Here is a 25,068-nt window from a genome sequence, read left to right on the forward strand (position 1 = left end):
ACGTCTTATTCATTCTGCCGGAAGGGCCCAAGAAGGGCCAGGCAGCGTCTAAGGCCACTATTGCTAAGTGGATTAGGCAGACGATTATTCAGGCCTATGGCCTGAAGGGGAAGAGTCCACCCTTATCGGTTAAGGCTCATTCCACTAGAGCTATAAGTGCCTCTTGGGCAGCGTATCACCAGGTCCCTATGGCTCAGGTCTGCAGGGCAGCAACCTGGTCATCTGTCCACACATTTGCAAAATTTTATCAAATGGACGTTAGGAGGAACGCTGATTCAGCCTTTGGGCAGGCGGTACTGCGGGCCGCAGTTTAATCTCCTCTTGTCCGGTGGCACCTCTTGTTTGGTTTTTTCTGGTTGTCTCCCTCCCCTCATGGAGCATTGCTTGGGGACATCCCATATGTAATGGCTATGCTGCTCTGTGTCCCGTGATGTACGATAAAGAAAAAGGGATTTTTATTAACAGCTTACCTGTAAAATCCTTTTCTTGTAGTACATCACGGGACACAGAGCTCCCACCCCTCTTATGGGGAATTTTGGGATGCATATTGCTTGCTACAAAACTGAGGTACTCCCACTATGGGTGGGGGTTATATAGGGAGGGAACTTCCTGTCGGAGAGTGCCAGTGTCCATCACCTGAAGGTACACTATATAACCCATATGTAATGGCTATGCTGCTCTGTGTCCCGTGATGTACTACAAGAAAAGGATTTTACAGGTAAGCTGTTAATAAAAATCCCTTTTTTTGCGCTATGAACAAAAGAAGCCGATGCGTATTCTTCTACATAGAAGAGCCTAGTGGCTCGGGAAGGCAAAGACGTCATACGACGTCCGCCCAGAACGAGAGCTTTATCGTCCCGCCGTCATATGACAGCGGACGGTAGGCTAGTGGTTAAAGTAATAAAAACTGTCAACTCTATTGGCTGTAATGCTCTTGCACATATTACCTGAATATACCCCCAACATTAAGATGAAGAAAAGCCTTTTCCTTTTTTTTTTTTTTTTTCTTTTACTCGCTTAGTACAGGGGTCTCCAAACTTTCTAAACAAAGGGCCGGTTTACTGTCCTTCAGGCTTTAGGGGTGCCGAACTGTGGCCGTCGGGAGTACAAAATCTCCCAGCGTCAGTGGGAATTCTGCCCCTTTGTTGGTGTCATAGGGAGGAACTGTGCTCAATCATTGGTGTCATAGGGCCCCATTGTTGGTGTCAATTGGAGGAAAAATAGAACATGTTATATAGCTAAACTCCGATGGAATTCATCGGAATTTCTGATGAAAAAACTCTGATGGGGCTACACCCGATCAGAATATCTGATGGAAAAAGTCTGTGACTTTTTTCCATTGGAAATTCCGATCGTGTGTACAAGGCATAAGTCATATTTTAGTCTGCTTTGTTCTGCCTTTACTGCTTTCATATTTTTTTTCCTTTTTAATACTCCATCCTCACTTTTTCACTTTAGAAGAAACATGAAGAGTGCTTTAAATAAAACCTGATTAATCTTATTTTTCATTTTCACTTTTATCAGTCTTTATAATTTGTTGAGGGAGACAGTTATTCACAAACAGTCAGGTTATACTGCCACTTACAGAAGGCTGGGACACTGACAAACAGACGAAACATAAGCCAGCTCCTATATAATCCCTCTTCTATCCAGTATGCTTCAGCTTTTTACCTTTTTCTAATACATTTTTGCCAGCCTTCTAACTAGTATTATTTTTCCTTGGTGATTTTAGTCCAGACTTGTAGCTCCTCAGCACTAGATTTTGATGTTGTACAGTACCCTGGTCCACTGGATCTGCAGGCCTAGTATGGTATGTGACTTTCAGGCACTAGGCTCTGCATTGTCTCTTCCCAGACCCGCATGTTCTGTGTTAGCTGCAGAGTAATAAGCTGTGGCACAGCCCCAAGTGTGAACCTGTCTTTGAAGACTCACTTGATGAGTAATGCCAGGTGGGCTGAAGCACCAAATTCTACCTCAGTACTGCATCCTTGGTAACCATTTGAAATTCCTGCAACTGTTGGTTTACTGTAGTTTGACTGAAGGATTGTTGATGTCATTCATTGGGTTAGGTGTGGCTCTTTCCTGCCATTCACCCTGGGGAAGCATGATCCGGCTACTGCTTTGGATCTTAAAGAGGTTGTAAACCTCTGAAAAAAAATACCAAAAAAAGTAGAAAAACGGCAATACAGAGGCATTGCATACTAGCTTATTATGAAATACTCACCTTTAAAACTTAGCTGTTGCTGCGGTCCATGCACACAGCTGACACGGCTGACATCTTTCCAGGAGCGTCTTCGTGGGCTACGGCGCTGTGATTGGCAATGCGCGCGGGAGCCACCCTTCACGGCACAAGCTGCAGAGCGCATGCGCCAGTGATGTCACTGGCAGCATGCACTGGAAATATCTCCTGAACTGTACAGGTTTAGGAGATATTTTCAATACCTATAGGCTTACCTATATGTAAAAGTTTGCACAGCATTAATCTTCAGTCTTTTCCACTGTCCACCCTAACTGCCTAGGTTTGTGAGTATTTGAGCCATTGCAAGACACCTAATGGACAGTCCCGCTGCCATTGATTATCTCACCCATGGCCTGGATTCGACAAAATCCGGGCGCCAGGTCACAATTGCGACGAGAATTAGCGACCTAGCACCTGGGGAAGGAAGCACAGGCCTGCAGAAGGCAGAAAAATCCACGGACTCAATTATCAACAAGGTGGGGGAGTACGTAGACAGAGGGTGGGGTATCCTGTGTCTTCGTGCACCCCTGCCGTGCGATCGCGGCGGGCAGCGCCGGCCAGTAATTGAGGCCACGGCTTTGCGGCCTTCTGCAGGCTTATGCTTCCTTCTGTGATCTGGCGCCATCTTGTAGTGGCCGTTGGCATGGCATGACAAGACAACCAGCAATGCTAATGGAGCTTCCCGTGTTTTCACTGCCATCTCCTTCCCTTTAATTAGAACCCCCAAATATTATATATATTTATTCTAACACCCTAGAGAATAAAATAGCGGTCGTAGCAATACATTCTGTCACACTGTATTTGCGCAGCAGTCTTACAAGCACACTTTTTTGGGGAAATAAAAAAAAAAAATAAGACAGTAAAGTTAGCCCAATTTTTTTTTAGATTGTAAAAGACAATGTTACGCCGAATAAATTGATACCCAACATGTCACGCTTCAAAATTGCGTCCGCTCGTGGAATGGCGCCAAATTTTTACCCTTTAAAATCTCCAAAGGCGACGGTTAAAAAATTCTACAGGTTGCATGTTTTGAGTTACAGAGGAGGTCTAGGGCTAGAATTTTCTCTCGCTCTACCAATCGCTGCGATACCTCACATGTGTGGTTTGAACACCGCTTTCATATGCGGGTGCTACTCGCACATGCGTTCGCTTCTGCGCGCAAGCTCGGCGGGAAGGGGTGTGTTTCTAGCTCCTAACTTTTTTTTTTTTTTTAGCTGGCTCCTAGATTCCAATCAAATTTGTCAAACCCTTCCCATGGTTCAGGGGGCATTTAATCAATAGTCATAGATACATCGTCCCCAGAGCATTACTCACCGGTCGCCACTATCAAGTGCAGATACAGGTCCACAAGGACCTCCTTGTCCATGTTGGAGTTCGTATCTGATTTATTTTATTTTTTTAAATACCTGGGTACGGCATTCTGCCAGGGAGGTTCTAAACACATTCTGGTGCCATTCTCTGCTGAGCTTGGCTCCTGAAAGTCCTGAGCCTCCTACGCAAGCTGGCCCTATATTGTCCTCGTTTCTTATTAAACTCTCATCTGTCTGCTTCTAGTGAGGCTTTATATGGGTTCCCATGGTTTCCTGAAGCAGATCCAGATTTTAAAAGGGACTTGATTCAGACCTTATAGATGCAGTGAATACAACCCTGGGCCTCAATAATCCACCTGCTGTTCCTAGCCTTCAATTTTTATAGCTCCATAGCTGCTAGGAACTTACCACTGCATGCACTTTTTGACTTCTTCCTCTGTGGATTGGAAAAACTCTGAGACTGCATTCACGACTGAGCTATTTAAAGCACGTTTCCTGAAGCACTTGAACACTTGCTGTCAAGCTCGTTGCTCGAAAAAGTATATGACCTTTCTTGAGGTTTGCAATGCACAATAGTAAAAAGCTATCCGTTGGCTAAAAAAATAAATATGTTCAAGCTCAGTACAGTATAATACTGTATGTCTTTAGTTTGTGGATATCTATTTTTCCATATGTATAATGTACAGTATATAATGCAAAATCTATAGATGGATAATATAGCTCCTCTTACTAAAGTTCTCCTTCCTCTGTTCAGACTTTGGTATTGGTCCTTTGGGTACCTTGTGTTCTAAATGGCTCCCAAATTCTTGGGTTTATGGGTGTTGTCCACCCCTTAGGTTGACTTGCTTTTGAACATCCTGACAGTTTATAAATTCCCGCATTTGCCGATAAAGAAAATACGATTTTTGTGCTTGCTGTAAACAAGCCCATTGACATACACAGGCCCCACTCCTTTCTGTGTGTGTTTGCTTTTTCATAAAACCTGGGGGGGGGGGGAGTTGGTTCTCCCCAGAGTCCCCAGGTATGCAACAGTAAAACTGGACTTTCTGAATTCCTAATGTCCCTCAATAGTGTCCAAGAAAAGATTTTACAGGAAGTATAACAATATTATCTTGGTAAACACAAGGTGTGCACTGAATATTACATAAGCTGGACGCGCTATACTTTCAAAGTTAGTAGTCTTTACAAGCTGACCTCCACAGCTTGGAGACGCTCTACCCTAAATCGACCACACTATGCCTCCCCTTAACACTAATTCTACCTGTTACCCTCATCCTCCCTAATTTAAACGTAAACTCTGACTGCTTATGTCTCCTGCACTAAAATGTACTCATGCCAGAATTCTAGCAATGTAATCTGGGCACGTTTTAGGTGTTAATCTGGCTTTTTCAGCAGGAATCTTTAACCAATTTGAAAAAGTCTGTTGGCTATGTTTATTTTTCTCATTCCAAGATGTTAGTGCTGATGATCAGCTGTGCACAAGCTCACATTTTGTAAGATATTTTGCACTGTACTTTGTTTTTCGTTGTCAATTTGTAATTTTTTTAATTTTTGTCTTACTTTCTAGAGCCATTCCACTTGCAATTTTCCAAGCTGAGATGGGAGTGAAGAGACATTACCTGCGCAAATGGCTGAAAAATCCATCCCTGCATGACTTAGACATCCGTTCGGTCAGTGAACATAAATGCAGCTTTTTTTTTTCTTGCTCTCCCCTAGTAGAACCCTTTACTGAGCACTACAGAGAGTGCCATTGCTAAAATGTGTGTACCTTATAGGCCAAGTTACAGTTTGTAATATGTTTCATTTTACACCTTTTATTAGGGTGCACTGATCATGGTTACAATGTACTGTAGGCACCAATGCAAAAATGATTAAATGCACATTTATTTTTTCCTTTTCTAAATGCGGTCGCATTTATTAAAGTGATTGTAAACCTTTGTGTGTGTTTTTTTTTTTTTTTTTTTTTTTAAATAACATATCCTACTTCCCTCCACTGTGCAGCTTGTTTTGCACAGAGTGGCCTCGAACCTTGTCTTCTGGGGTCCCCCAGCGGCTCTCGCGGCTCCTGTCCGCATCAGATAACCCCCTAGGAGAAGCGCTTTCCCAGGGGGGTTACCTTGCGGGCTCGCGTCCAAGTCCAGCATTTGTGTCCATAGACACGAATGCCGGTCTCGGCCCCACCCCCCGCGTCATTGGATTTGATTGGTGGCAGCGGGAGCCAATGGCTGCGCTGCTATAAATCTATCCAATCAAGAGCCGGGACCCTGTGGAGAGAGGTAGAGTGCGTCTCCGCCGAATGAAGGGGGGAGGGTAAGTAAAAGGGGGGAGGGGGCATGGGGGCCGGTCATTGCCAGGTGTTTTTTTTTTTTTTTCACCTTAATGCATCCTTTAAAGGTGGACTATGTCTTGAATTTTAAGAATACAAATTACCTGGCGGTCTCTGGATTGAATACTTTCTAAGTAACTGACTTGAAACACGTATGCAGATTAAAAAAAAAATCTCCATACTTTTGAAACAGTGACTCGGTAACAAAAGCATTTCATACATATTTTCAGCATAGGGTTATTCAAATGCCCTTCATATCACCTTCATTTTTTTTTCTTTCCTCCTTGTAGATTCTAGACTGGGATTATTACATTGAACGACTGGGCAGTGCTATCCAGAAGATCATTACTATCCCTGCAGCATTACAGCAGGTACAACCAACTCTTCATCTTTGGATTTACTGTATTACATGCCAAGAAATGTTTGCTAACTATTGTAGTTTTTCAGATAATTCATGTGTGTGTATACATATTTATATTTATGTACACTTAATAGTAGCTGCAATTCTCTTCCTTGGGTTAGGTGAAGAATCCTGTTCCCCGCGTAAGACACCCAGAATGGCTACATAAGAAGTTGCTTGAGAAGAATGACGTCTACAAGCAGAAGAGGATAAATGAATTATTCACTGTTGAGGGCAAAAAACAGGTTGGTTATAGTTTCTGTATCTCAGAAAACCTACTATTCTACCTCTTTGATTTCTTAAGTGCCTAGTTATTGGACTACCACCCTCCTAAGTCTACATGCATCTTAACCACTTCAGCCCCGGAAGAATTTACCCCCTTCCTGACCAGAGCAGTTTTTGCGATACGGCACTGCTTCGCTTTAACTGACAATTGCATGGTCGTTCAACGTTACACCCAAACAAAATTGACGTAATTTTTTTCCAACAAATAGATCTTTCTTTTGGTGGTATTTGATCACCTCTGTGGTTTTTATCTCTCTTATCATCCATGGACAGACACAGCTCCTTAAATCTTGACAAGTGGGTTATGTTCCCTGTTTACAGTAGAGGACTAGGCAGAAAAATGTTAGATAATTAAATACATGTTACATTAACAGAGTTGCACAGCCCCGCCCAGGGGGCGGTCCCTCCCGACATAACACTCCTCACTGCAGCATGCAGCCTCAGTTTCGTTCTGCCTAGCAAGGAGGACGACGTATGGCTCCCTTTGGGCCCAGCGCCCTGAGGAGAAATTTTATTTTATTTTACTTTTTCTTAAAGAATCTTCTTTCAACTGTTGGCTGAGAATCAGGCTGGATAATATAGATCCTTATAGTCTGACCAGCAAGCGTGGGCACACCTTTGCAAAGAGGCTTGGTCTGCCACGCCATACCCCATGACTCCTGGGGTGGCCGGTGAGCTTTGCTCCGAGGTCCACATATGACTGGGCTGTGGTGTTGTCTCACTCACAGTGGAGCGGGCCGACAGCTACCTCCGGTTGTAGTTCTGTCAGGAATGCGCCAGCGAGTCCTCGCTCGGATGGGTAAGTACAGTCCCTTCCGCTTCGGTGGGTTGGTACGGCTGGGCATTCCTGGGGTTCAGGGGTTCTCTTCTCCTCCCTTCCCTGCTCCTTTTCCCTTGCTGCATTGCTAACATTGCCGCTGTCGGGGGGGGGGGGGGGGGGGGGTTCCTGAGGGGACTGTGTTATCTGGCCTGTGTTTTTTCTTTTTTGTATGGGGCCTTCCTGTGAGGGGTTTTTCACTGTTAAAAAGCCCTAGGAGGCTTTTCCTGTTTAAACGCGGCATTTTGCCGGCATAGCCGCGCTATGGCGCAGCTTACATTGCGGTTGGCCATTTTCCTGTGGCCGTGTTCTGAACGCTCGGCGGCCATCTTGGAGTAGTCCTGACCCCTAGTGCAGTATACGGCGCACACAGGTCCCTGCAGATGTCGCACATTTACCTCATGGTTCTTTTCCTCTCAAGCGCTGTGTGCTGAGAGTGGAAGGCAGCGATGGGCAGTCTCCTCCTGAGGTGAGTCCCCTGGGTACCCCTGGTCATGACAGAAAGTGGATGAGAGGCTCTGAATAGGGCTCTAGGAGCTTCTGTTTATTTATAAGGACAGGTGTGCATATTATACATACACACTATGTAAATATTATTAATATTTGGAGTCGGTAACTGGGTCCTTCCCCAACATGCGGGTGGTGGCAGCAGGTGTTAGCACCTGGGATTCCCTCAGAGGTTTTATTGTTAGTCCTGCACACGTTTGTGCCAGGGTGAGGGTGGACTGCGGACGGACGGTAAGAATGCCACCTTCCCCCGTTATTCCCTGGGGAATGCTCTGTTATGGAGCCATGGACCAGGGGAAAAAAGCAGGATAAGGCATTTATGGGTGCGCTTCTCACTGCTGCAAAGGACTCTCTTAAGCTGGATAGTGCAGTTGGGTTTCCACCGAGGGCTCTGTCTTTTTTGGATCACACAAATCAGACCGCTCTGTGTAGGTTTTTTCCTTCTGTGCCCCTCTTTGATTTCTAAGAGGCGGAATGAGAAAAGCCGCTGACGGCTTTTGTAGTCCCTCACCGCCGGGCTTCATTGAATGCTGCGCCCTTGTTATCCAGGGCTTCTGTTTCAGAATGGTTTTGTGCACACGGTGGTGTAGTGGTTAACTCCATTACTTGGCAAGAGAGTCAATGGTTTGAATCCAGAAACTGACGCCAGTCTGCCTGGAGCTTGTTTTCTGTGGGCCTCAGGCCCTGAATACCTTTGTGAACGTCGGGTAGTTCCGCATGGAATCCATTTGTTCGGTGGTGGATGCGCTTCATCTGGGGGATATTCTGGCATCCTCAGACATCAGGGACGCATACATGCATGTCCCGTTTTGCGCATGTCACTTTTTTCTGTGATGAGAGAGAGTCTCTATCAGCCTGTGGCCCTCCCTTTTGATCTGGCGTCGGCACCATGGGTTTTCAGCTGGGAGCTCGCACTTATCCTAATTTTGTTGGGACAGCGAGGCTTTGCCTCATTGGCTACTTGGACGACTTTCTTCTGAGAGCAGCTTCTGTCTCAGACCTAGTGAATGTGTTGTTCCCATTTAGACCATCCGAAGATTCGGGTGGGTGTTAAACGTTTAGGCCAGAAAGTGTAGCTCAGTGGCAGCAAGCCTGTCTTCCATGTGTGCGACCCAGGGTTAAAATCCTGGGCATGCTAGGTTCCGACTTAACGTTGGAGTATCTAGGGTTGATCCGGGCTCTACGGTGGCGAAGGTCCTTCTTGCCCTGGAGAAATTGCAGACTCTTCAGTCTGCGGTGAAGGTATTGGCATCATGCAATCGGTCTTCTCTCCGGGCACCTGCTGGTCCGGGGCCTGTGGGTAGCCTCCTTCGAGGCGGTACTGTATGCCCAGTTCCACACTCAGGTTTTCCAGGGGAAATACTGTCCAGGTGGTAAAAATCTCTTGTCTCTGAAATCATCAGATTACGGTGCGCCACCTAGTCAGAGTCTCTCTGAGTTGGCGACTGAGACCCCCGACTCTTCGGTTCGGGAAGTTGTTTCTTCCTTCCAGTGGTCGGTGTTTACGACGGATGCCAGCCTCACGGGTTGTGGGGGCACCTGGGGGCTCCAGTCGGCCCTGAGTCGCTGGACTAGCGTGGTTCTACGGCCACACCTCCCTGAATGTGCCCGCTCTCGTCTGGTCTCGGTAGCTACCCAGGGTCGGGCCTGGGTGGGAGACCGCCTGGGAATACGATTTTAGGCGATCAGGCTTCTCCTCGTGGTCGAGGAGGTTGCAAGGTCGTCCAATCTGGTTTCAGCCAGACAACGCCGTGGCTTCGGTCTACCATCAGGTATACCGGCAGGTGGACTACTGGAGTTGCCAGATGCTGGACCAGTGCGACTGGTCTTTGTGCTTGGGGTGTTTTGGCTCCCTTGCAGGAGGTGAGCCTCGCAGGGCATGAATTTCCTGGCCGCTCGTCTCCACCGCAAGGGTGTCGAAGTTAGTGGCCAGGTCTAGTGATCTGGTACAGACGCGTCAGTCGCGCTTGTGGCCCTGTGGGGTCTGTATCGGCGACTTTTTGCCATTTCTCGGCTGCTCCACAGAGTGGAGGTTCAAGAGATCCAGATGATTCTAATCGCTCCAGATTGACCTCGGCGTCCTTGGTACGCCGATATCGGGCGCCTGGTAGCGGAGGTACCCTGGAGGTTGCCAGGGCAGGAGGTCCCTCTGTCTCGAGGTCCCATACTTCCTCCTGTTGTACAGTCACTGACTTGCTCAACATGGCTATTGGAAGCCAGACTTTAAGTGACCGGGGTTTGTCCGACTCGGTCATTTCAACAATGCTGAGGGCACGGTAGTCGTCTTCCGGAGGATCTACCGTCACACCTGGCAGGCCTACATCTCTTGGTGCGAAGGGATGGAGTGATGTCCACAGACGTACTCGGTGTCCAGGGACCTGCTGTTTATACAGTGGATCTAAAAATTGCTTGAAACACCGTTTGGGTGCAGATTTCAGCCTTGGCTGTGTTCTTTCAGTGGCCTTTTTGCAGCCCGTTCCCTGGTGGGTCCCTTTTTGTGTGCAGGGGGGTCACGGTACTTTCGGCCAGGGCAACTGGTGCTTCCTGTTTTTTTTTCCGACATCATGCGTCAGTCTCACAGGTGTGCGAGTCGGCGACTTGCTCGTCCGTTCGCGCTTTGTGAGTACAAAAAATCCTAATTTTTTTGTGCTATGAACAAAAAAAGTGACAATTTTGAAAAAAAAAATTATGTTCTTTACTTTTTGCTATACTAAATATGCCCCAAATATATATATATAAAAAAAAAAATTTCTCAGTTTAGGCTGAAATTTTATTCTTCTACATATTTTTGGTAAAAATATCACAAAAAGCGTATATATTGATTGGTTTGCGCAAAAGTTATAGCGTCTACAAAATGGGGGATAGATTTATGCCATTTGTTTGTATTGGAAATGGTGGCAAACTGTGACATCATGACAGACACATCGGATACTTTTGACACTATTTTGGGACCATTGTCATTTTATACAGTGCTATAAAAAATGCATTGATTACTGTGTAAATGACACTGGCAGGGAAGGTGTTAAACACTAGGGGGAAATCAAGGGGTTAAGTGTGTCCTAGGGAGTGATTCTAACTGTGGGGGGTGGGCTACCACTGACATGACAAGCGATCACTGCTCCTGATGACGGGGAGCAGTAGATCCCTGTCATGTCACTAGGCAGAAAAGGGAAATGCCTTGTTTGCATAGGCATCTCCCCATTCTGTAGCTCCGTGTCATGATCGCCCGACATCGAGTCTTCGGGTCCTGTGGTCACGGATAAGCCACGATTTTAAAGGGGCCGTACTTGTACGCCCATTTGTGCAACCGTGCCATTGTGCCGACATATATCGTAGTGCGCTGGTCGGCAAGCGTTTAAAGTAGAACTAAGGTCCAAACCTTTTAGTTTATTCAAATTGAAAAAAAAAAAAACATTTCTGGCCATGTGTCCCATTTCAGCGATTCCTCTTCATTTCCTGTCCCTTAATCAAAACAGGAAGTAAGAGGAAATCCTTCCAAAGTGAGTAAATCCCTGGTTATCACCAGACCTATTGTTCCCATTGGAAGATTTCCCCTCTATTACTGTTCTGGGGGTAACCCAAAATTTGGGATTTTCTTTGACTTTTGGGTAACGTTAATAATGATGAGTTTTCCAAATTCTTGTCAACTGCATCCACAAATAAAAAAAATAAAAAAGTTGGCATATCAGATGAATTTGTATGTGGCTATCCCTGCTCAACAGAAGTCAAGTCGTATGACTCCTGTCTCGGGGACTTTTTTTTTTTTCTCATTTAGCCAATGGGCAAAAAAAAAGCAGGCCCATTATGTTGTGTAACAGGGAACTTCCTTTTCTTGGGCATCTTTGTAAAAGTGCTAACGAAGACGGCCAAAGAACCCTGATTACATTCTACTAAAGCAATATATTTGCATTCTAGCACAAGTATTGCTTGTATGAGGAAAATTAAATTGTACTTGGTTAAAGTGCTTAGTTATCAAAAGAATAAAAAAAAATGTAACTTGTATATATTACAGCCCCTTTCCACGATAAATAGTTTTTGCCTTGAGTAGGGATTTAAGATGGCTTGTTCTTCCAGTTCTGTCAAATACATTGGTCTTTACTTGTTACCCAGTAACTATTTATGTTGTACTTTGGTTTTTAGAATTTCCATAAGGTGGAGCTGTTCTCTAAAGCTCTGTTTTGTTAATGCGTGTGTTTGCTTTGCCATCTTTACAAATTGTGTTAGTAAGCAGATAAATCTGGTCATCTTTGTTGCATAGTTCTCTGCCTTTAGTAAAAAATGAAAGTCATCTGTATTCTTGGGTCTCGAGTGAGCCTGTATACATGAATATTTAGTAATTTCCTGGCAATGCTTATTTTTTCCTTTTGTTTCTGTTTGGGGATAATTCCATTAAGTCCTAATTACTGGTTGTGTGGTATTTGAGTTGCAGTTGTAAAAATATTCATGCTTTCATTGACAATTCTCAAGAAACCATTGTGGTTTAGTTATTAGATCAGATACAGTATGCACACCGTTTCCATATTACATCCAGCAATTAGGTATTTGCTAACAGGATTTTTTATTCAGAGCAATGATGATGTTTTAAAAACCCACAGTTAGCTGGAAATTAGTTTTAATCAGAAATATCAGAGCACAGGAACATTACAACTGCTTTTGCGAAATTCAATTTAATTATTTTTCTCATAAAGACTTGTTTTTTCTTCTTTATTTTTTGTTTTTTTTTCATTCTGAGGTCATACTTGACACACACACGCACAAAAACACACAGTATTGTACAGTACGACGTTATTTGTAATGCTGAATTATGCATCTAGGTTATGTTGTAGGGTCAGATTTATTTATTTTTGTCACCCATTGTTTTTCCATACAATGGCATAAAAATTATGAATACAGTAGCATCCGTGACTGGTAAAGAAACGAATCAAGTGGAGTAACTGTAATCGGTGGTGTTGCTCAGTAGTTACTACGGTAATGGACAAGTCTCAAATGTTAAGAGCAGTTTAAGCTTGTGTTCAGGAATATTTTACTGCAAATATTGAATAGATCACAATGAATTTTTGTTATATTAAGGTCACAGCTCAGCTCCAGCAGCAAGATCCTTCTCAGGCTCCCGATATTGAGGATTTTGGTGTAGTTAAACGCCTCCAGCCTGCCATTCCTATAAGTACAAAAAGAAAACGTATACCAGCAGCTGAGGAGAGCCAGGGTGACTCCCAGGATGTGGCACTCACACAGTCTTGGAGAGAGGTCCTGGGTCCCCCTCCTCCTTTGGGCACCACAAAAGTGAGTAAATTGTGTTTAACGGTCTGTTCTGAATGTGATTTTTGTTTAAATTGAGTTGCAGTTCAGTGAGTAATAGAAGTATTTGATCCCCAAGCAAAACATTACTTGGAACTTGAGGGAGAAACTCTTGTTGGCAAGCACAGAGGTAAGACGTTTCTTGTAGTTGGTGACCAGGTTTACACACATCTCAGGAGGGATTTTAGTCCACTCTTTTTAAAAGATCTTCTTTTTTTCTTTTTTTATGTCACAATGTAGAGTATAAGATTTCCTACCATCTGTGCCCAGTCTTGCCACACAGAGTTAATCCAGCTCTGAGCAATCCTCTTTTATTGTTCAGTGAAAATTAAGACTTCCAAATAAAACCCTGTCTAAATAAATAAAAAGTCCATTCCTCTCTCCTTGCTTTGAGTGACAGGTTATTTACATATCTAGCTTGGACATGTTTTTCATATGTTATGTTTGTCATAATATGAGGTGATTCACAGTATAAAAAGTGAGAAATCCACCCCTCCCCCACATAACACATCCTGGTAATATACAATGAACTGTGAATCACCTCATATTATGATTAACATAACATATGATAAACATGTAAACAAGTACAGGCCGACTTTGTGCCATTGAGGGGTGACAATGGATAGGGCCATGAATTGTAAAATCTTGGATGAGAACCTTCTTCCCTCAGCCAGAACATTAAAGATGGGTCATGGACAGATCTTCCAGCATGATCCAAAACATGCCGCCAAGGCAACAAAGGAGTGTCTCAAGAAGAATCACTTTAAGATCATGGAGTGGCCCAGTCAGTTTCCAGACCTTGATCCTATAGAAAATGTATGGTGAGAACTGAAACTTTGAGTTGCCAAGCGACAGCCAAGTAACCTTACGGATTTAGAGAAGAAAAATTCCTCTTGAGATGTGTGCAAACCTGATCCAACTACAAGAAATGACTTTACCTCTGTTCTCGCCAACAAGGGTTTATCCACCAAGTACCAAGCCATGTTTTGCTTGAGGATCAAATACTTAGTTTACTCACTGAACTGCAATTTCATTTATAGCATTTGTTTTATGTTTTTTTTTTTTTGGTTGATATTCTGTCTCTATCATTTAAAATACACCTATGATAAAAATTATAGACCCTTAATTTCTTTGTAATTGGGCAAACTTACAAAATCTGCAGGGGATTACATTTTCCCCACTGTGTGTGTGTATATGTATGTATGTATGTATGTATATATGTGTATATATGTGTGTGTATATATATGTATGTATATATATATATATATATATGTGTGTGTGTGTGTGTGTGTGTGTGTGTGTGTGTGTGTGTGTATATATGTATGTATATATATATATATATATATATGTGTGTGTGTGTGTGTGTGTGTGTGTATATATATATATATATATATATATATATATATATATATATATATATAAAAATATGTGTGTGTACTTTACAGTTTTTTTAAACCATGTCTTCTGTAGGAAGAGAGACTTCTCTGGTTGCGTTACCACAAGAAAAAATGGGAGCTTCAGGCACGTCAGCGCAAAGAGCGCCAGAAGAAGCGTCGTTTAGAAGATGGAGAGGCAGCTCCTGGAGCAGGAGGTATAGTTCGAGAAACCCAAGCTGCTGGGTTAGGCAACTTCCTGCGTAGAACAGCTCGTAGCATCCTGGACATGCCCTGGCAGATCGTGCAGGTTTCTAATATTTTATTTATTTTTATAAGTGATGTAAAACACAAAGTTATGCAACATACTAAAAATGTACATGTGATTTTTCTTTTAATAAAGATCGGAGAAAGTAGCCAACCAGGTATCTTCCGTTTATGGGCTGTGATTGGCAGCGACTTGCACTGCATCAAGATCAATATACCACGCATTTTCTATGTAAACCAGCGTGTGCCCAAAACAGAGGAGGGGGCAGTGTACAGAAAGGTGAGTACCAAACATGCTTTAAAGTGGTTGTAAAGGCGTTGGGTATTTTTTTTTTTTTATCTTAATGCATTCTATGCATTAAGATAAAAATCCTTCTGTGTGTAGCAGCCCCCCTAATACTTGCATGAGCTCCATCTCTGTCCAGCTATGTGCCAAGTGCCTAAGCCATCGGGGACTCTCATTCCTGATTGTCTGAACCACAGCTCTGTATCTGAATGGACACAGGGAGCTGCAGCTCAGTTCGGGTGCCCCCATAGCAAGCTGCTTGCTGTGGGGCACTCGACAGGATGGAAAGGGCCAAGAGCACCAAAGAGGGACCCGAGAAAAGGAAAATCTTGGCTGCTCTGTGCAAAACCATTACACAGATCAGATAAGTATGACATGTTAATTTTAGAGAAAACAAAATGAGACTTTAGTATCACTTTAAGTTTTAATAGCTGATTCCAAGAGTTAAAGCTGTCTAAAACCCTTTGCAGTGCTTTATATACTGTAGTAGCAGTTATTGTCTAAAAATTTTAAATATTTGCGAGGTGTGACAGTAAGACCGCAAGCAGGTACCATGACGTCTCTTGATATTATGGCGTAAGCTCTATGTATTTTGTGAATTTGCATTTATTCTGTCTTCTGCAGGTGAACAGAATTCTACCTCGCTCCAATCCTGTGTACCACCTGTATGAATATTCGGTGCCTGAAGACATGTACCAGGAGCACATCAATGAAATCAATGCAGACTTGTCTGCCCCTGATATTGAAGGAGTGTATGAGACTCAGGTAGTGGCTCAGTATGTTTTTCTGACGCTACCGTAAAATTTTAGCAGCAGTTGCATGCCACATGTTTTTTTAAAATGAATATACTGTAGATGTTAGGCCAAGAAGGTGTTATGTTTGAGAATTTCCTTTTTTTGATTAACAAACTACATTCCAAGAAAAACAAACCTCTCTAGTGAACATTACACTTTCATGAAGTATGTGTTTAATATTTCTTTCTTGATAATCTGCATACTTAGGTCCCCTTGCTGCTAAGGGCTGTGGTCCAGCTTGGCTGTGTGTGCATGGTGAATAAGCAGATGGTTCGGCACTATTCTGGAAGAGAGACGGACACCTTTGAGCTCGATTGCTTGGAAATGAAGTCTCTGGCTCAGTATAGCTACCTAGAGCCAGGTATTCAACAACCACAAAAGAAACCAGCTATATCTCCTGTTTATTTAATATGGGTAGTTTTAATGCGTGATACTTTATTGGTAGGAGTTTTTCCAGTGGCCTTGTTTTTCCAGTGTTTAGGCTATACCTTTGTTTTTGTGGGCTCTATGTTTACGTGGGCTGCTTTTAAGTGCTTAGATTACTTGTCACAATAAAAGCACATAATCTCTTTGGGGGACAGAGACCATTCTAATTGGTTCATTGTTTTCTGTAAAGCATAGTCTGCCAAATATTCATGTAGAAATGTTTCTTTTTGGTGCCTGAAGCACACAATGGATTGGTTCACACATTTGCCTTACCTCAAATTCTAAATCCAGTCTTAGTAATGTTTACATGCTAATGCATTTTGTGTGTTTTAATTTTTCAAGGAAGTATCCGGCATATTTACTTATACCACAATTCTCAAGGGCACAAAGCACTGTTTGGACTGTTCATACCATCTCAGAGAAAAGCTGCTGTGTTTGTAGTGGACACGGTGAGATCCATATGTGTCTTTATAAATATATGTATGTATATATAGACTGGGATTTTAACCAATACTTTTTTTCTCTTTTTTTTTTCCCTCTTATTTCTGGGTAAAGTGCATGATGCTTTGTTTCAATTGAGGTTTTTATTGATTGTGTTCTTTTTTGAGATTTTTTTCCTACCTTTCTGTCCTTGTGACCACATAAGCATTATTGTAAACTGAATTTGTTTTTACACTGTGTACACGAAGGGAGACACTGCCACTAATGTTTAAAGGATATGTATAGAATTGAATGCAGTGAAAAGGGAAAAGTCCTTGCTTGTGTGGATGAAGTAATCTGGTTTCTTTTTTCCATTGAGCGCGCTGGCTGAATGAAAATGGCTACCTATGGCCAGCATTACAGTTTCAAGCAACTTTTGAAGTGACCCTGTTGAGGGTCACTTATTGGTGTGTGGTGAAGGGAGGTAGTGACAAAGCAACTAATTTGCAGCTGAAGTCAATATCTTATTCCTCTGCATTTCATGGGTGCACAAACCTACTGCTGCTAACGGTCTTTACAGGCACTGCAAGGCCTATCTACTATTGTATAATGTTAGGGGTACTTTTTTTTTTTTTTAATAACAGTAGAGGTCACTATATAAAGCATTCATTAATACAACCTATAATTATGTTCTTTTATATAGGTCCGTAGTAACCAGATGCCAAACCTTGGCAATATGTATACCAGTGAACACAGTTCAATGCAGGAAAAAGTTGATCTAGAGCTGTTACCTCCAGAGAAACACGTGTTTGAGGTTCGAGCAGAGACTGACTTGAAAACAGTCTACAGGGCTATCCAGAGATTGCTTTTAAGCTACAAAGTAAGTAGAATGTCCTTTTGACTGACCTGTCTTAGGGGGGAAAAAAATCAAGCAATAAAGCAGAGTTATTGTATTTTATTAGGATGAGAGGCGTGGCCCAACCTTGATTGCAGTGCAGTCTAATTGGCCATTAAAGAGGCTGACAAGTGGGATGCCTGTTCTGGAGGAGTTTCCTCTTGTTCCAGTACGTGTGACAGATGACATAAACTATAATGTTCTGGACTGGCAGCGCCATGGTGCTCGACGAATGATCCGGCATTATCTTAATTTGGACAGCTGTCTGTCACAGGCTTTTGAGATGGCTAGGTAAGTGTTGACACATGTATAATCCTTGAAATGTGTGTAGTATGGTTAAATGTATAAACTGAAGAGTAATTCTCTGTTTCTAAACATATACGTTGTTTGTGTCCATAATAGATTTTGTCACGCAACATTTTTTTTTCTTTTTTAATAGTTATAACTTCATGTTCCAAGGTGATTTGATTTGTCATTTAAACTCTTATCAAGGTCTGTAAATTAAGATGCACTTTGCAAAGGCCTGATGGTTTGTTGTAGCTCCAATATTTCATCTTTTAAAACCTCCATTTCTTTATTTTTGGAAGCTATAATGATGATCATCAGGACGAAAGAGCAGGTGGACTAGGTTTCTGCCCATTGCATTTTGAGTGATTCATCAAACAGCTCAAACGTTGGCTATTTCCTAATCCTAAAACCTCTGGCAAAACGTGCAAATACTCTGATAAAGAGATGGGAGTCCCAATAGGCTTTTGTTTCCTTAACCATGCTTCTTTCTAATTTGTGGAAAAGCAACCTCAAAGAGCCTACAGCATCACTGCGTAGTGTCATGTATATTGGCTCTTAGTGGGTTGTCCTTCACCAATCTAAAAGTGTGACTGGGGTCCTGTGGTGTGTCTTGCTGGGACATGACTGCAGTATCCAAACACAGTAAAAAAGTAAATGAAAGAAAACTCATGAGCCAGCGTAATGCGAGATGCAGACAGGAGAAATGAGACAGATCGCTGCTCCTAGGTAAGTTTTATATAATCCACCAGAAAGGAGTGGCTGGGTGCTTGCTCCAGCTCGCAACCATAAATATTTAGACCAAGTTAGAAAAATTGGCTGCATGCCAAAATCCGTCCAACAGGTTTAATAAAAGACCGCCACCAGGACTTAAAACAGACCAAGGGGTGACGACATTTCACACATATATTGGGTTTCTTCAAAACCCAAAGGAAGACTGACCTACCGAAGGACGCTCCCACCCCACATAGGTGTAGGGTGGTGTGATCAGCTTTCCCCTTATCTTGATAAGCGTGGAGGTGTTCTGGATTTTTTTGCTCCAGACCCGCATTCCCTTTGGCTTAAACTTTGAGTGGGATGTAAGCCATTTTTATAACCAAGAAGAAACATGTATAGTATGGTGTCTCCCCACTCTAACTTCCTGTTCATTTGGGCATGAAGGAGCCGTTTGGCTATTCGCCTACATATACTTTTTAGAATATGGTTTTATTAGGTTGTTATTTATTAGGTTGTTATAGAAGACACCAGAAGTCTCAAGAGATGCAGCGGTACTCTTGAGCGAGCATGGCGTAAATCTAAATCCCTGTAATACTTTACCCTCTACAAATCTGCCCTTCTCAAATACAACTGCTGCCTCCACACTGCTAAACAAACCTACTACAACACTCTCGTCAAAACCCTCTCATCCAAACCTTGTCAGCTCTTTTCTGCCCTTAATTCCTTACTTCAACCCCCACTGCCCCCACCAACCAACTTGCTTACCACTCAACATATTACCACCCTTTTAAAAGCAAAATTGACACAATTTGCAAGGAGATATCCAGCATTCAACTTCCTCCCCTACCCAACACATCCGGTCCAACACCACACTCAATACTCTCCTCCTGTTGCCCAGTTACCACTGACGAAGTTGATAAGCTCCTCTCCATGGCCCACCTCACCACCTGTCCCCTCACAATTACTGCAACTACCTTCCCGCTTTATCCTAAACTCCCTAACGCATATCTTCAACCTCTCCCTCTCCTCCAGCACCTTTCCTTCCCTGCTCAAACATGCACTGGGTACCCCCATACTTAAAAAGCCCTCACTAGCCCCTACATGTTTGAATAACTTAAGACTCATCTCCCTGCTCCCATTTGCCTCCATGCTCGTTGAACGCCTTGTCCATGACCGAATGAGTCGATACCTCACGGACAACAACCTTCTCGACCCCCTACAGTCCAGCTTCCGTCCAACATTCCACTGAAACTGCCCTACTAAAACTCGCCAATGAGTGAGTGAGAAACTTTTTTATATAGCGCAACGGCTGCGAACTGAATCGCCTTTGGGCGCTTAGTATCCTTTCCCTGACTGAACTTTTGCCCTCAGAAAAGATGGGTTTTGATTTTTTTTCTGAAGGCCAGGTAATTCACCTCCGAGCGGATGCTGGTAGGTAGAGCTTTCCATAGTCTACGTCCTTGGACTGCAAATCTACGTTCTCCTTTGGACTTGTATCTGGCTTTGGGTATCTGGAGTAGATTTTGATTGGTGGATCGCAGAATGCGATTGGGGTTGTAAACTTTTAGTTTTTCGCATAGATATTGTGGGGCATTTCCTTGGACACACTTATGCGTCAGACAGAGTGCCTTGAAAGTGATTCTGTCTTGTTAAAAAAAAAAAAAAAAAAAAAACTTTATTATAACAAAAGGTGCATACATGTCATTACATACAACCACAGTATAACCGATAACATGAGGGTGTGCAACAAACAGAATAGATACAGTTCAAGGCTGACGTCCCTAATAAGAAACCTAAGAAAACAAGAGTAAAAAAATAAAAATAACAGGGGAAGAAAAAGCAGTATCAGGAGCCAACCGTGTAGATGTCTCTGACCCGTAACAGTATACCCAGCCGGGGGCAGGCCACTCCATGGGCAATACAGACCCACAGTGCCCTACGTGCAAGAATCCGAGTCTTGCAGCCAACGATTCCATATTTTGTCATATTTGGTTGGGCATTCCCTGTTAATGTATATAACCTTTTTATTCGGTAAATTATTATTGACCTCCATCTTCCACTCCACCAGCCCAGGGGGCACAGGCCGCATCCACTGTCGGGCAATTACCTTCCGCACCGAGAACAACGTCTTTGTGTACTTGTCTATGGTATCTGGGAACACCCCGAGTAGGCATGGTTTCGGGTCTAATGTGACCGGAGAACCCATGTGGTCATGTAGGAAGGTTACGACTTGCGCCCACAGACCCTGCATCTTGGGGCATGACCACAGTAAGTGAAAGAATGAACCCACCTCCCTCCCACATATCTGACAAAGGGTAGATTGGGTGTTTCTATATCTGGCCACCCGAAAGGGGGTGAGATATGCCTGATGGATAATGTAAATTTTAGTCAATCTGTCTGAGAGCTTGGGTGAGACAGCCTTGCAGGATTCTAGAGCCTCCTCCCATTCCTCATCCTCCAAGGGGCCTATCACCCTTTCCCATCTAGGTTTGAGCTTCTATGCCAACCTGGTGGAAGCAGGGGTAGAAAGCATACTGTAGAAGGCCGATGTTAGTTTGCGGGGGTCAGTACTTTTGATTATAGCCATTATTGGATTAGGGGCAGCCTGCGGTATGGACTCCAAAAACTGAGCCTGGACCGCGTGTTTCACCTGCAAGAATCGAAAGAGCATGTACCCGTGGAGTGAGAATTCTTCGCTAAGCGTGGGGAAGGTTTTGAGGGTTCCGTCTGTAAACAGTTGGTGCATGTAGAGAATACCATGATTAGACCAGAGGTCCACATCAGGCAGTTGTAGAAATTCTGTCAGAGTTTTATTATGCCATATGTGATTCTGTCTTTTACTGGCAACCAATGAAGGGATCTCAGTGAAGGTGAGATTGATTCCCATGTTTTTTTCCCAGTCACAAGTCGAGCGGCCGTATTTTGAACGACTTGCAGACGAGTGATTTGGTACTTTGGGAGTCCGAGAATGACCAATGACCTATTAACTGCTAAAACCAATGGCCATTACTCCATACTCATACTCTTGGACCCCTCTGCTGACCGTCTGCTCCTCCTCGGCAAACTACATTCCCTTGGCCTCTGTGATTCTGCTTTAACCGTGATTCTGCTTCATCCTGGTTTACCTCCTACCTATCTCAGCGCACTTTTAGTATCACTTGCAACTCCATCTCCTCCGCTCCTCTTCCTCTTTCTGTTGGGGTACCCCAAGGATCCGTCCTTTGGTCCCCCCTATTCTTGCTCTATACCTCTTCCCTGGGCCAGTTGATAACCTCCCCATGGCTTCCAATACCACCTCTAGGATCACAACACGCAGATCTATCTCTCCACTCCTCAACTCGCCCCCTTCTCACAGATCTCAAACTTACTGAATGATGGTATGGATGTCACACCACTTTCTCAAACTCAATCTTTCTAAAACTGAGCTTGTTATATTTCCTCCTTCCTGGTCCCCCGCCCCCCCCCCCCAATGGCGTTGCCATTAGGATCAACAGCACAACCATTGGTCCCTCCACACATGCCAGGGTGCTGGGTGTAATCCTTGACTCTGACCTCTCCTTCAGCCCCCACATCCAATCACTGGCTAAATCCTGCCACCTTAACCTCCGCAACATCTCCAGAATTCGACCCTTCCTGACTAATGACCACAAAGCAACTCATTCACTCCTTAATAATTTCCCGCCTTGACTACTGCAACTCTCTCCTTAATGGCCTACCCTTATGCAGGCTATCCTCCCTTCAGTCTATTATGAATGCTGCTGCTAGACTAATAACTCTTACTAACCGATCTGTGACTGCTGCTCCTTTCTGCCAATCTCTTCACTGGCTTCCCCTACCCAACCTTATAAAATTCTAAATGCTAACCACAACATACAAGGCCATCCACAACATCGCCCCCAGCTACGTCACCAACCTCATCTGCAGATATCGCCCAAATCGTCCCCTTCGCTCCTCCCAGGACGTCCTACTCTCTAGCTCCCATGTTACCTCCTCCCATGCTCGCCTTTAGGACTTCTCCAGAGCCTCTCCCATCCTCTGGAACTCCCTGCCCCGGGATGTCCGATCAGCCCCCTAACCTGTGCATTTTTAGGAGCTCCCTGAAAACTCACTTATTTGGGGAAGCTTATCACACCCACCTGTCCAAGAGCCACTCCCATCAAATCATTCCCTGCATCTATTACCTTTTGTACCATGCCCCCTCCCTTTTAGAATGTAAGCTCTACGAGCAGGGCCCTCCTGTCCCTTCTGTATTGAACTGTACTGTAACTTTTTCTTGCCCCCCCTCTACATTGTAAAGCGCTGCGTAAACCGTTGGCGCTATATAAATCATGTATAATAATCATTTAGCCCTGTACTTGCTATATTCAGGTCTGCCACTGATATTTATCAGGGTGGTTTTCACATATCCCCACATAGTACATTCATGACCATTCCCTGTTTGTATTGCACTGACGTTTGGTGGACACTATATATCACACGGGCCTCTTTGCGATTTGTTGTTATCACTTTAGGAGACGCATGTATTTTGGCATCCTTCATATAAATATTCACTTTTTGTATTTACTTTTTCTTTGGTGTCAGTTTTTTAAATGTGGTTACTTTTTGCTTTTACATACATGTATTTGTATTGTCGTCCAGAATGTTTTTAGTTTTGCTTATCAAGATAAGGAGAGAGCTGATCACACCACCCTATACCTGTGTGGGATGGGAGTGTCCTCTGCTTAGAGGTTCACTAGGTCAGTGTTCCTTTGGGTTTGAAGAAGCATAATTTATGTGTGAACCGTCATCATCCCTTGGTCCATTGTTTTAATCCTCGTGGCAGTCTTTCAATAAACCTGTTGGACGGATGTTGGTGTGCAGCTAATTTTTTCACGCAGTTTGGAGATCACTGATGTAACCCTATTCCACTTTGTGCTTAGTTTTTTGCTAATGTGCTATGGTGCTGGACCTCTTTTCTTTCATAGGCTTCTTTGCTTTATTAGTTTATTATTCACCTTTATTATATTTTCTTCGAATTCTGCAGTCAAATCCTGACTTTTTTAATGCTGCAAATAGAAGCATTGCCTCTGGAGCTGCACAACCTCATTAAAACGTTGGTAGCCATTCCCTGACCCCACACTGTGGGGATGGCCTGTTGCTTCAGGCAATGGATCCTACATGGGGGCTTACCCTTGACAACCCTAATGGAACCCAGTCCCTAAAGACCCCTTCCGGTGTATGCCCAGCCCTCTGTGACAGAGGAAACCTGAACATTGTATACAGTCCAGCATTGTGATAAGGGGTAAGAAAGGGTCACTCTGTATCTCTGACGGTTACTGTAAATGACCAGGGTTATATTTGGAATCATATTCACGTCCGTGAAAACTTCAAGTTTAGGACTAACTCAACAACTTGGAACTTAGTCTCAGGTGGAAGACTAGGTGTGGCATTGCTGCCACTTCCGCTTAGAGCTCTTTTAAGGTACTCAGGCACTGCCCTTTTGCCTTCAAGGATTCGTTACAGAACTGTCTACACCCAGGTTTTTGCCCTGTCCTTTCTGGCATGCTTGCCTCTTTCTCTGTGAGTACCCCACAGGGGCAGATCCTCAGCTCTAGCTAGGGCAGAGACCAGATGAAAGGGAACCATGGCAAAACCACAGGTGAGCATTCACTCTGCCGAAGATCCACATAATATTCAACTTCAGAGTGATCATATGCTCCTTGCACCAAAGCAGGAATTGATTCAAACACCAGTCTCTGCATCCTATTCTAGCTCTGTCGTTCCCACCCCAGGAGTGGACAACTGTAAAACAGACTTATCTCAGCTTCCACTGGCTCAATTGGGGAGAATTAGCCCATGTGCAACACCATGGCAACTGCAGATTAAACAGGCTAAGATGGCAGCCGCCTTGGCTGTAAAGGAGAGGAAAGATAGTTCTGCTTTGAGACAGAGGTGTTTTGAGTCTGTCATTCTTACCTTCCAGAAAGAGCTTACATTGTACCCAGAAATCCTTTTTTGGTGCGAATACATGCGAATCACAGGGACTACTCTGTGCATGCATTTTTGCCTTCCTACAATCAAGTCTTGCTCAGAACTTGGGCCGTTAGCACTCTAACTCTAGGTTTTGGCCTTGTGAACACGGTTTCAAAAGCCTCTGACCCTATCTTTGTCAGAACCCTCATTCAAGGTGTATCTCGCATCAGGCCCCCATTACAGCACCCTCTGCTCCCTAGGGATCCCAACTTGGTTCTCTGCCCTGCAGGAACCATCATTTGAACCCATCAGGGATATCCCCGTAGATGACGTCTCTCCCTGCAATGTGTTTTTTTTTTATTTTATTTTTTTTAAATAACTATCTTGCCTGTGAAACGCATCTGAGGGGCTTTCCTCATTCTTCAAAATGACAAGGTAATCTTGCATCAAAGACCATCCTTTATTCCCAAG

At 43.7% G+C, this 25,068-nt stretch overlaps 1 protein-coding gene across 1 annotated transcript in view; it reads left to right on the top strand.

Annotated features, from left to right (window-relative positions):
* Positions 1–25,068, top strand: part of POLE (DNA polymerase epsilon, catalytic subunit) — a 100,621-nt gene that overhangs the window by 58,984 nt on the left and 16,569 nt on the right. Inside the window, exons 27-37 of the mRNA XM_040352113.1 lie at positions 5,117–5,219; positions 6,166–6,246; positions 6,398–6,520; positions 12,955–13,167; positions 14,653–14,865; positions 14,959–15,102; positions 15,733–15,873; positions 16,110–16,263; positions 16,671–16,777; positions 17,452–17,628; positions 17,711–17,934. Coding sequence (XP_040208047.1) covers positions 5,117–5,219; positions 6,166–6,246; positions 6,398–6,520; positions 12,955–13,167; positions 14,653–14,865; positions 14,959–15,102; positions 15,733–15,873; positions 16,110–16,263; positions 16,671–16,777; positions 17,452–17,628; positions 17,711–17,934 — 1,680 coding nt within the window. The remainder of the gene's footprint in view (positions 1–5,116; positions 5,220–6,165; positions 6,247–6,397; positions 6,521–12,954; positions 13,168–14,652; positions 14,866–14,958; positions 15,103–15,732; positions 15,874–16,109; positions 16,264–16,670; positions 16,778–17,451; positions 17,629–17,710; positions 17,935–25,068) is intronic.

Source organism: Rana temporaria, chromosome 1, assembly GCF_905171775.1.
Source record: "Rana temporaria chromosome 1, aRanTem1.1, whole genome shotgun sequence".
NCBI classification, from domain to species: Eukaryota; Metazoa; Chordata; class Amphibia; order Anura; family Ranidae; genus Rana; species Rana temporaria.